Below are 10,761 nucleotides of genomic sequence, written 5' to 3'. Positions count from 1 at the left end.
TAGGGAGCTGGAACACACAGTCCTCTTTCTAGTACACAGGTCACCTCTCCTGCATGTCAGGATGTGAACCCCTGAGATAACTTGTATCCCTGGATGGGACACCTGACTGGTGAGAGCAATGACCATGGATCTGGGCCCTTCCCAGTTGTCACTCAGACCTTTTCTTGCTCCTAGAGATAACTGCAACTCTCTCTCCCCGGAGTAACTCCCACTTTCCCAGAGCATTGAGGTTACCGAGCAGACTGGGCTCTGCTGGGATTTTCTGTCACAAGGAAATACACTCTTGGCTATAGGAAGTGCAGGGAAATGTCCTGGGTTGAGCTGCTGTTCTCTCGGCACACAGGACATTTCTGAACCTTGTGTCTCAAAGTTCTAGAACACTGAACCAGACAGAAAGGAATAAGGCCAGGCGGTTGTGGCACACACCTTTTATCCCAGCACTTGGGAAGCAGAGGCAGGTGGATCTCTGTGAGTTCAAGGCCAGCCTGGTCTACAAGAGCTAGTTCCAGCACAGACTCCAAAAGTCACAGAGAAATTCTGTCTTGACTTGACAACAACAACAACAACAAAAAAAACCAAAACAAACAAACAAAAAACAAAGAAAGGAATACAAGGATCAGAGGCATATACTCCGACTCCACCCCCAGCCCACGTGACTCCAGGAGGTGTCATTTTTTGGGAGGAGGCTCAAGTCAAGCCTTGGAATAAAAGCAGAGCAGACACCAGAGCAGGCAGACTTGGCAGCAGCCTGAGAGGCAAACCTCCTGTCCAGAGGAAGAGCCTAGGCCACAGCAGAGACCATGGAGCTCTCCTCAGCCCGTCTCCACAGAGGGCAGCTACCCTGGAGGGGAATCCTGCTGGCAGGTGAGGAGACTTTCCTCAGTGGTATGGATAGCAGGGGAGCTCAGAGACTGGATGGGGTCTTCTGGGAGAGGGACTGTGCCTGAGAGGAGACAGCTGGCTTCTGCTTGAAGCCTGAGAGCAACAGGAAGCTCGCAGTGAATGTGAATTGGTAAGTGGGGAGGAAAACTCAGGGGTTCCCCACTGTGAGTTTATCAGCACTGGCCTCTGTACCCTGAAGACTGACTCCCACAACTGTGTCAGGGTGACTCTCCAAGTAAAACTCAAACTGGGGCTAGTAAACAGGGTCATTTCATACATACGACCCCGAGGAATCTGCACATAAACCCGAGGCTCTGGGATATTGATTTGCTCACAGGTGTCTGAGCCTGTTCTAGGCAGTGGGGTTTAAACCAAAATCAAACCAGTTCTCCTCACAAAGTCCTGGGAAGGAAGACAGAGCAGCAAGGACATCTAGAAGGTGGGCTTAGGGTTGACAAGGACTTCAGAAGAAACAGAGCTGGGAAGGTCAGAAAATGAAGGCATGGCATCTTTAGAGGAGGAGGTCAGAGAAGACATGCCTACACTCACCAAAGATTCTGAGTGTGAGCAGGGATCTGAGGGAGTTAGGGGTAAGCTGTGTGGACACCTAAGAAGAGAATTTCATTCACTGAAAAGATTCAGGGGTACAGAGGAATGGGGGTAATGGTCCCGAACTTCCTGCAACAGGACACACACACCATGGCTGAGATTTGAACACACTCAGGTCTCAATTTCTACCAAATGCAAAGATCTAATATTGATAGGTTCTTTTCCTCTTCCCTCTTAGCCTCACTTTTGCTCTGCTGGAGCTCTCCCACCATGGCCCAAGTCACAGTGGAAGCAGTTCCGCCCCACGTTGCTGAAGGGGCGAATGTGCTTCTACTCGTCCACAATCTGCCAGAGACACTCCAAGTCTTTTACTGGTACAAGGGAGATAATGTGGATGAGAAAAATGAGATTGTAAAACTTATAAAACCCCAAGCAACATATAAAACACAGCCTGCATACAGTGGTAAAATAAAAGTATACCTCAATGGATCTCTGCTCTTACGGAATGTCGCTCAGAAAGATGCAGGACCCTACATGCTACATATGAAAATGGGAAACCTTGATGTTAGAAATGCATCCGTGCAGTTCCATGTACACCGTAAGTAACTTCTGGGTCGTTTTGGACCTAATGCTACTTCACTCATAGAATTGTCAGTCCTGATGACTCTGTGTTATGGTCCCCCCACTGGGGTTCAAACATTTAGTAAGGACACAGAGTGGAGGAAACAGCAATAATAAATCAGGATTGGTAACGTGAATCTACCCTCTGAGAGAGAAGGTGAGGTAACTCAGTCCAGACATGTCAGACTCTGCCCAGGGTCTTAGATACTCATCATGAACATGGCCTTGATAAAGACCCTTCAGGACTCAGGTAGGGCTTGGCTGAGGAAACCATGAGTTTTCACAGAGAAATGAACACCCAGAGCCTTGCTCCAGATCTCCATCCCAGACTGGACCAGGAATCCTGAGAAGCTTATAGACTGGGCTGTAATTTGACCTCCTGTTGGAGCTGACAGGGGCAATGATTGTTGTAGGCTGGTAGCCTGCTGACCCTCAGCCTGTGAGAGCCATGCCACCCGGTCATCTCCTCCGGAGACTCAGTGTGCTCAGCATAGGTGGAGGGCTATGAAAGGCAACCAGCCAGCTTGCTTGATTGTCTTCTGAGACCTCACAGGAAGGTGGAGAGCCCTAAAGAGATGGGAGAAAAGTGTACAAATGGCAGCACCCTGCCTCTGGGGGTCCAGCCCTGGGATTATTTCCTGCAGGCAAATAGTAAGAGACACTGCTTGGTGGAAGGTCAGGTCATTGCTTACCTTTCAGGTTAACTTGAAAGCAACAATCATTTACCCTGTGCCCTATTCTAGGGAAAATGAGACAGGAAACACAGTCATTGAGTCAGGGTCACACAGGCCATAGGTGGCACAAGCTATATGTCCCCAGCCACATCTCCATCCTCCCCACCTTGGAGACTCTATTAGGTGCCCCTGAGTCTTATAGATCATTTCTTAGACATAGGCTTCTTTTAGGGGTCCCTGATTCATGTCAGTCAACATCAAACTCCTGACAAGAATGGCTCAGTTGAAGCCCAGCCTGACCTGAATGGCAGCCAGATCCTGATCTGTGTGGGATCTCTGATGGGCTGTCAGTTCTCAGGGAAGCTCAATGGGAAGACTAATCATGACCTATCTCTAGGGAGTCCTGAGCAGCAAAGGCTTGGAGGGCGCTGGTCCTCACTGAGCAGTGGAGGTCAGGGCAGCTGGAGGGACTCGCACATTGTGTCCTAAGACATGCAATGTGTCAGTGAGGACCAGGAGATAACATGAGGTCTTTGATTCCAAGTCTTGAGTCTGTCCATCACCACACACTGCAGCTCAAGTCCCTCCTGGGAAAGCCCTTGCTTCTCCCATACACAGCACAGGAGACCCCATTGTCTCTGAGAGCTCAGCTACTCCATCTGCCTGTAATTTGTTTTCTGCCTGATTCTTTGAGGTTTTGGGTTGGAGGGGAGATTGAGACTAGCTCTGTTGAAAGAGGCCCTTGCAAGAATCAGAGGCACCAAACAGGGCAAACTTCCCTCTCTTGTCTGCACACACAGCACTGCTACCCAAGCCCAAAATCAAAAGCAACAATTACAATCCCATGGAGGGTGAGGACTCAGTAGCATTAATGTGTGAGCCCGAGACTGAGAATACAAGCTACCTGTGGAGGAGAAATGGCCAGAGCCTCTCAGAAGGTGACAGGCTGAAGCTGTCTGAGGACAACAGGACTCTCACTTTACTCAGCGTTGTGAGGAATGACACAGGAGATTATGAGTGTGAAACCCGGAACCCAGTGAGCACCTCCCGAAGTTATCCATTCCATCTGGAAATTACCTGTGAGTATTATCTGTTTTATCCTATTTACAGCTGCCTAAATACAGACAGTTTGAGCTAGGACACTCGGTCTTCTTGGGTTGGTGACTCAGATATACCACACAGATCCCTAGGCTGAGCAGGGCCTCCTGGCCCAGCACAGGTACATGCAGCCAGGCTCAACATTGAGCTGGAATGGGCTGGAGGGACTTCTCCTATCTAGAGAGTTTGAGGGTGTTGGAGACAGGGGACAGATCAGTCTCAGGCTCAGTGCACACGTGAGTGTGCAATGGGGATGTTCGTGTGCTTTGTTTGAGATAGACCAGGATTTGTGCCTGCTGCATGAATACTCCTCTACTAATCTGCACCACAGCTCTTGGAACCTGCTCAGCTGAAGTTATAGCACAGCTCAGAGAGATACTATGACCTTGTGTAGAGCAGGTTTGCCCTTCCCTCTGCTGACATCACATGTGCCTTTGTTCTGTTTGCTCCAGATGGTCCAGATGTCCCGATCATATCCCCCTCAAATACTTATTTTCGTTCAAGGACAGACCTCAGCCTCTTCTGCCATTCAGCTGCTAACCCACCCGCACAGTACTCTTGGTTTGCCAATGGAGAGCTCCTGTCATCCTCCCAAGAGCTCTTTATCCCCAACATCACTACAAATAATAGTGGACTCTATACCTGCTTCATTCATTACTTTGTCACTGGCCTCAATAAGACCACAGTCAAGAACATTGAAGTCCTTGGTAAGTGGATCTCTGAAATATCAATGCCAGGTTTGGAGTGGAGTTTTTTGGCTTTCTGGTAAGATGCAGCAGAATTTAATTTCCAGCCCATGTCTATGGGAACAAGCAAAACTTCACTCTCCCCTGAGCATCCTGCTCTATCCCTATGCTGATCTTCTCCTGATGCTCTGACTTCTCCTGGCTGATAGGGATGGAGCTTGGAGTGTGAGGAGGAGCTTCTCCCAGCCTTGGAAACCTCAGCTTGTGGGAGGGACTTCCTAGGGGAGGGAGAGCCTTAAGGTCAAGATTTCTTTCTGTCACTAACACAGCATTCCTGTCCCCTCCATTTTCTTCTTATGACCTCCATGACTTAGAGGAACACCCAGGGCTTTACTGTGCTCACATTCTTTCCCCCCAAATGTGAGGAGAATACTCCCTTCTTACCAATGGGGACCAGCAGTTCAGAGCTCTGCTCCCAGCTCTGCTCCTGTCTCCGGGGTGACTGGCTGAGCTCTGACTCCATGGGAGGGGAAGAGAGGGTGGAAAAGGCACCTGTAAGCCCCGTTATGACTCAGGGTGAACCATGTCACTGAAGACTTGATGATGTTCTCTCTCTCTTACTCTTCTCAAGGATTAATAACAAATGTCAGCTGAGTGTGGTGGTGTGTGCCTTTAAGGGCAGCACTAAGGAGGGAGAGGCAGGGAGATAGTGGGAGTTTGAGCCATGTCTGGTCTACATAGCAAGTTCCATGCTATCTAGGACTGTACAGTGTGACCCTGTCTCAAAAGTAAAACAAAATAAAACAAAAAACGGTATGGCAGATTAGAGTAGCAGGTTGTGGTAATCTCTTTGGCCATTCACATATTCTCTGTGGTATTTAATGCATCTCCATGCAGCAGGACATAAATTTCTCTTCAAACAGAAATTCTTTCTTTGGGATTTCTCCCAATCTTGAATTCTAGGATTTAACACCTTTAAGATTAGCTGGGCTATCTTAACCACATAACAAATGAATTATTTAATAAAAAAAAACCTAGAAAGCTATTTTCTAATGCAGGAACCTGACTGTTCACACTCTCAGAAAGTGTGTGCAAGAATTTGCACAAAAATCAATGGAAAAAACATTCTCCCCATTGCTGGGTCCATGGGGGTCAAGCAACGATTGCGGACAAACCCCCAAGGCTATTACACCAGAAGCAAACTTTATTCCAGGAAAAAAATTTTAAAATAAAAAAATAAATTTCCATGGGACACAAAAAGTTTATCAGAGCAGGACTTGTAAGGCTGTGGCAAAACACAGTCTCCAAACTCTCCCTTTATATAGCAAGAAGCAACAAGCAGCCGGGCGGTGGTGGCACACGCCTTTAATCCCAGCACTCCGGAGGCAGAGGCAGACGTATCTCCGTGAGTTCGAGACCAACCTGGTCTACAAGAGCTAGTTCCAGGACAGGCTCCAAAACCACAGAGAAACCCTGTCTCGAAAAACCAAAAAAAAAAAAAAAAAAAAAAAGCAACAAGCATTAGGAAAGAACAAACGAATTTTTACAACATCGAGGTAAAACTCAGATACAAATTCTTTTTTTAAAAAAAATTATTAACCATTTTTTTCAGTTAAACTGGTGTTAGTGTTTAGTCCATCCTCTCTCTCTGGCACTGGCTGATGTTGGTTACCAAAGCTCTGCACTCCCTGACGCTGCCAGTTTCGCATATCAGGCGAGGAATGGGAAAACACACAATTAAATGTCACATACATGCCATCATTTAAAGGTTAACTCAGCTCACTTCAATTGCTGGCACTGAGTGGCCAGGGGTCATGAAGGCTGACCTTCAGCTTACAGAGGTCTCTCAGTTTGCAGAGGGTCACTTCAGTCTTGCAGATAGAGCTATGGATTCTATAGCAAAGTGACCAATGTTAACAGTTAATTCTTAAGGTATTGAGAAAGCTGCTGACAGCCTGCTCTCATTCTCCTAGGATTACAACTTTATATTTCCTTATTTCTACATTCTTATTTCTGGAACCTACATTTCTATATTTTTATTGTTGAACTCTTCACCAATCTCCCTCAGGGTCTCTGGCCACGTGGGGTGAGTGGCCTCCTAGTTTGGAATCTACACGCATACCCTGAGTCTAGGGTCACTATGGGTGATCTGGGTAGAGGAAGATTCTGCTCTTTCCTGAGAGACCATATCTTACACCAAACATTAGATCTTGTGTCTTCATTCTGTGGGCCCTGTGAGCTGGCTGAGATCTCTGAGGGTAAACGACTCTCACTTGGTTCCCTCCACTGTACATCCACAGAGCCAGTGACTACACCCTCCATCAGAGCCACCAAATCTGATGTCAAAGAACGAGACTCTGTGCACCTGACTTGCGACTTCAACTCCAGTGACTCTACAATCGCATTCCGCTGGTTCCACAATGGCAAGGGAATGGAATTCACAGACAGGGTATTCTTAATTCAAGACAGAGTCCTCTCCATATCCCATGCCAGGAAGGAAGATTCTGGGGCGTATCAGTGTGAGGTATACAATGCAGTCAGTTCCAAGAGGAGTGACCCGTTCCAGTTGAACATAAGACGTGAGTGACCTCCCCTCCCTTCTTATTTCATAGTGTTGGGGGTGGGGCAATTTTTTATCAGCAGTGTGCAAAATGTGTAAAATTCACCAGGAGAAAAACATGGCTCAAGATACAAACACAGCCAGCTTGGTGGTGGATGCATGTTAATCTCATGATAAAATAATGTGTAACTTGAGCACTGTGCTGCATGCCTTTAACCCCAGTCAGCACAACAGAGCTAGAGACAGGTGATTGTCTATGAGTTCCCAACCTCCCTGGTCTTTGATTATCTGTACCAGCCACTGTATGCTGAAGACTGACGTTCCCACTCTGTCAGGGTGACTCCGCAAATAAAACCCAGACTGGGGCCATTAAGCAACATCATTACACACAACCCTGAGGAATCCACAATAAACCCCAGGCGCTGGGACACTGATTTGCCCACAGGTATCTGAGCCTGTTTCAGGCAGTGGGCTTTAAACCAAAATCAAATTATTCCTCCTCACAGAGTCCTGGGCAGGAAGACAGAAGAGCAAGGACATCTAGAAGGTGGGGTTGGTGATGACAAGTACTTCAGAAGAAACAGAGCTGGGAAGGTTAGAAAATGAATGCTCGGAGTCTTTAGAGAAGGAGGTCAGAGAAGACATGCCTACTCTCACCAAAGATTCTGAGTGTGAACAGGAACTGAGGAAGTAAGGGGTGCTTTGTACAGACACCTGAGAACACAGTTTCATTCAATGGAAAGCTTCAGGGGTACTGAGGAATGGGGGTGATGCTGCTGACCTCCTCTCAATACGACATGCACACACACACACACAAACAAACACAAACACACTCAGATTTCAATTTCTACGAAATGCACAGGTCCTAATAATGATGGATTTTTTTTCTCTTAGCCTCTCTTACGATCTACTGGAGCTCATCCACCATGCCCGAAGTTACTGTGGAGGCAGTTCCGCCCCACGTTGATAAAGGGAGGAGTGTTGTTCTACTTGTCCATGATATGCCAGAAAAAGTCCAATCCTTTTCCTGGTACAAGGGAGAAAATATGATTGAGAGGAATGAAATTGCACGATTTCTGAAATCCAATAAAAAAATTGAAACAGGGCCTGCATACAGCGGCAGAGAGAAAATATACCAACATGGATCCCTGGTCTTCCGGAATGTCAATAAGAAAGATGAAGGAACCTATATGCTACGTATAAAAACAGAAAACTTTGATTTTAGGGCACTTGTGCACGTCCATGTGAACCCTAAGTAATTCTCTGTAACCTCTGGTGGAGGAAGCCATGCTGTCACCCCTGGGAATGACACATACATGTTTTGCAAATGGAGCTCTTTAGAGGCAAGGCCCTTTGGAGAATCCCATCCATTTGTCAAAGACCTTCAGAAACAATACTTCAGACCTCTGCGCTGATCCCAGGGGTGCATGGGCTTCAAGCCTCTCTAACTTCCACTATGTTTATTCTTAGGGTGATTTTTAGTTCTGCTTTGTTAGTCATGATTGTGCCTGAATTTACTGCGAATTAAAGATTCTGCAAAAAAATTAAATTTCTCTGATGTGTTACAAAACCCAGTTTTACCTCTTGCCCCTGGCTGCCTTTGCAGTCATCCTGAGTGAGCAGGAGGAGCTCACTAAGGGTAATGGTTATTGCTTTTTCTGTCCCAAAAGAGATCAATATCCTACAAAGAACTTAGAACATGGTTTCTTAAAGGATGGCATTAAAAAGTTACATGACCATAAAAGGAAAAGATATAGGACACAAAAGGTCAGGCATTTCTTTGGTGCCAGGACGTGAACACTCAGATATTCTTCCAAAATCAACTTATCGATAAAGGAATCTAAAACTCCCAGTTCCCTTAAGAGAAAAGTACACATAGGAATTATCAGGAAGAATAGGAATTTAGTCCAGTAGTTAAAGCATTAGATATTAATAATACCTATTTTCAGAACTTATAAAGATTTGAATTATAACTTTAGTCCACATAAAGGTGATACACAGATTACTTAGAAACTGGCATACACCTGAAAATGATATCCTAGGTGTGACAATACGCTCAGCTGGTGACAAAGATATGAAAGTATAACATTGTAAAGAGCTAGTCACAGGGCTTAAGTCTCTTAGTTTGTAATCAGATGTTTACCGCCAGCTAGGGCACAGTATGAATAAGATGAGCCTGGCCAGATATAAACATTTGGCTTGCACTATAATGATATGGGGTAAAGGTCAATGACGTCAAGGGAGTGGGAAGAAGAGAACCTGAAATGAATAAATGCTAATGATTCTTGGAGAGTGATTAAAGAGAAATGATTTGGAACTGCTCATGCTTGGAGGCATTAGGGCTTATAGAGATAAAGATGGCCGGAGCTAGATGGGAACATCAGGTAGAAGACCAGTGGTCAGACTCTTCATTCTTTGCCAACTTCACATATCCGTCCTGCGGCACAGAATCCCACTGGACAGTAACTCTGGCACTCATGGTCATGGGTGGAGTTATTTCTACTTCATGTAGGATAGTCAGTCCTGATGACTCTGTGTTATGGTCACTATATTGTGGTTCAAACATTTAGTAAAGGACACAGAGTGGAGGAAACAGCAATAAACCAGAATCCCTCAATTGAATCTACCCTCTGAGAGAGGGGGTGTGGTAAATCAGCCCAGGCATGTCAGACTCTGCCCAGGATCTTAGATGCTCATCGTGTACATGGCCCTGAAAAAGACCCTTCAGGTCTCAGTAGGGTCTGGCTGAAGAAACGATGAGATTTTCACAGAGACATGAAAACCTAAGCTTTGCCCAGACCTCCATCCCAGACCTGACCAGGAATCTTAAGAAGATAATAGACTAGGTTGGAATTTACCTCCTGTTGGAGCTGACAGGGCAAAATGATTGATTGTAGGCCAGTAGCCTGCTGACCCTCAGCCTGTGAGAGCCATGTCTGAAGCAGGTCACCTGGGCATCTCCTCCTGAGACTCAGCATGCTCAGAATAGGTGGAGGTATGAAAGGCAACCTGCCAGCTGTCCTGATGGTCTTCTGAGACCTTGCAGGAAGGTGGAGAGCCCTAAAGAGATGGAAGGAAATTGTACAAATGTCAGATCCTAGCCTCTGTGGCTCCTGCCCTGGGATTCTTTCCTGCAGGCAAATAGTAAGAGGCATTGCTTTGTAGAAGGTCAGGTCATTGCTCACATTTAAGGTGAACTTGTAGGCATGTGATGGAGGATGGTATTGGTTAATAAAGAAACTTCCTTGGCCCATTAGGCCAGCCCTTAGGTGGGTGGAGTAGACAGAACAGAATGCTGGGAAGAAGGGAAGTGAGGCAGACACTATTCCTCTCCTCTCAAGGACAGTCGCAATGGAGCTTTAGCCCAAGATGGATCTAGGTTAGAATCTTTCCGGTAAGCCACCACCTTGTGGTGCTACACACATTAATAGAAATGGGTAATCAAGATGGGAGAATTAGCCAGTAAGAGGCTAGAGCTAATGGGCCAAGCAGTGTTTAAATGAATACAATTTGTGTGTTGTTATTTCAGGGCATAAGCTAGCCAGGCATGCAGGAGCCAGGCATTATGAAAAGCAGGCTTGCCCACAGCTCCTTCTACAGGCACGGAAAAGGATCATTTACCCTGTTCCTATTCTATGGAAACTGAGACTGGAAACACCATCACTGAGTCAGGGTTACATAGGCCATGGGT

The 10,761-nt window shown here is 46.3% G+C and overlaps 1 protein-coding gene across 1 annotated transcript; it reads left to right on the top strand.

Annotated features, from left to right (window-relative positions):
* The first annotated feature begins 800 nt into the window (after positions 1-800).
* On the top strand, positions 801-8,329 carry LOC130868937 (carcinoembryonic antigen-related cell adhesion molecule 6-like). Its single transcript, XM_057760988.1, has 6 exons — positions 801-864; positions 1,670-2,029; positions 3,527-3,805; positions 4,277-4,531; positions 6,811-7,089; positions 7,965-8,329. Exons 1-6 carry the CDS (start codon positions 801-803, stop codon positions 8,327-8,329), a joined length of 1,602 nt encoding a protein of 533 aa, XP_057616971.1.
* Positions 8,330-10,761: the final 2,432 nt, after the last annotated feature.

This window comes from Chionomys nivalis, chromosome 2 (assembly GCF_950005125.1).
Source record: "Chionomys nivalis chromosome 2, mChiNiv1.1, whole genome shotgun sequence".
In the NCBI taxonomy this organism is placed as follows: Eukaryota; Metazoa; Chordata; class Mammalia; order Rodentia; family Cricetidae; genus Chionomys; species Chionomys nivalis.
The sequence above is the reverse complement of the archived record's forward strand: the minus strand, read 5'-3'. Positions and strand labels throughout refer to the sequence as shown.

Excerpts from the sequence above, each read along its gene's own strand:
- LOC130868937 (XM_057760988.1), top strand. The coding sequence starts at position 801 with ATGGAGCTCTCCTCAGCCCGTCTCCACAGAGGGCAGCTACCCTGGAGG. Across the intron at positions 2,030-3,526 it reads CGTGCAGTTCCATGTACACC|CACTGCTACCCAAGCCCAAA; the intron begins GTAAGTAACTTC and ends CTGCACACACAG. Across the intron at positions 7,090-7,964 it reads GTTCCAGTTGAACATAAGAC|CCTCTCTTACGATCTACTGG; the intron begins GTGAGTGACCTC and ends TTTTTCTCTTAG.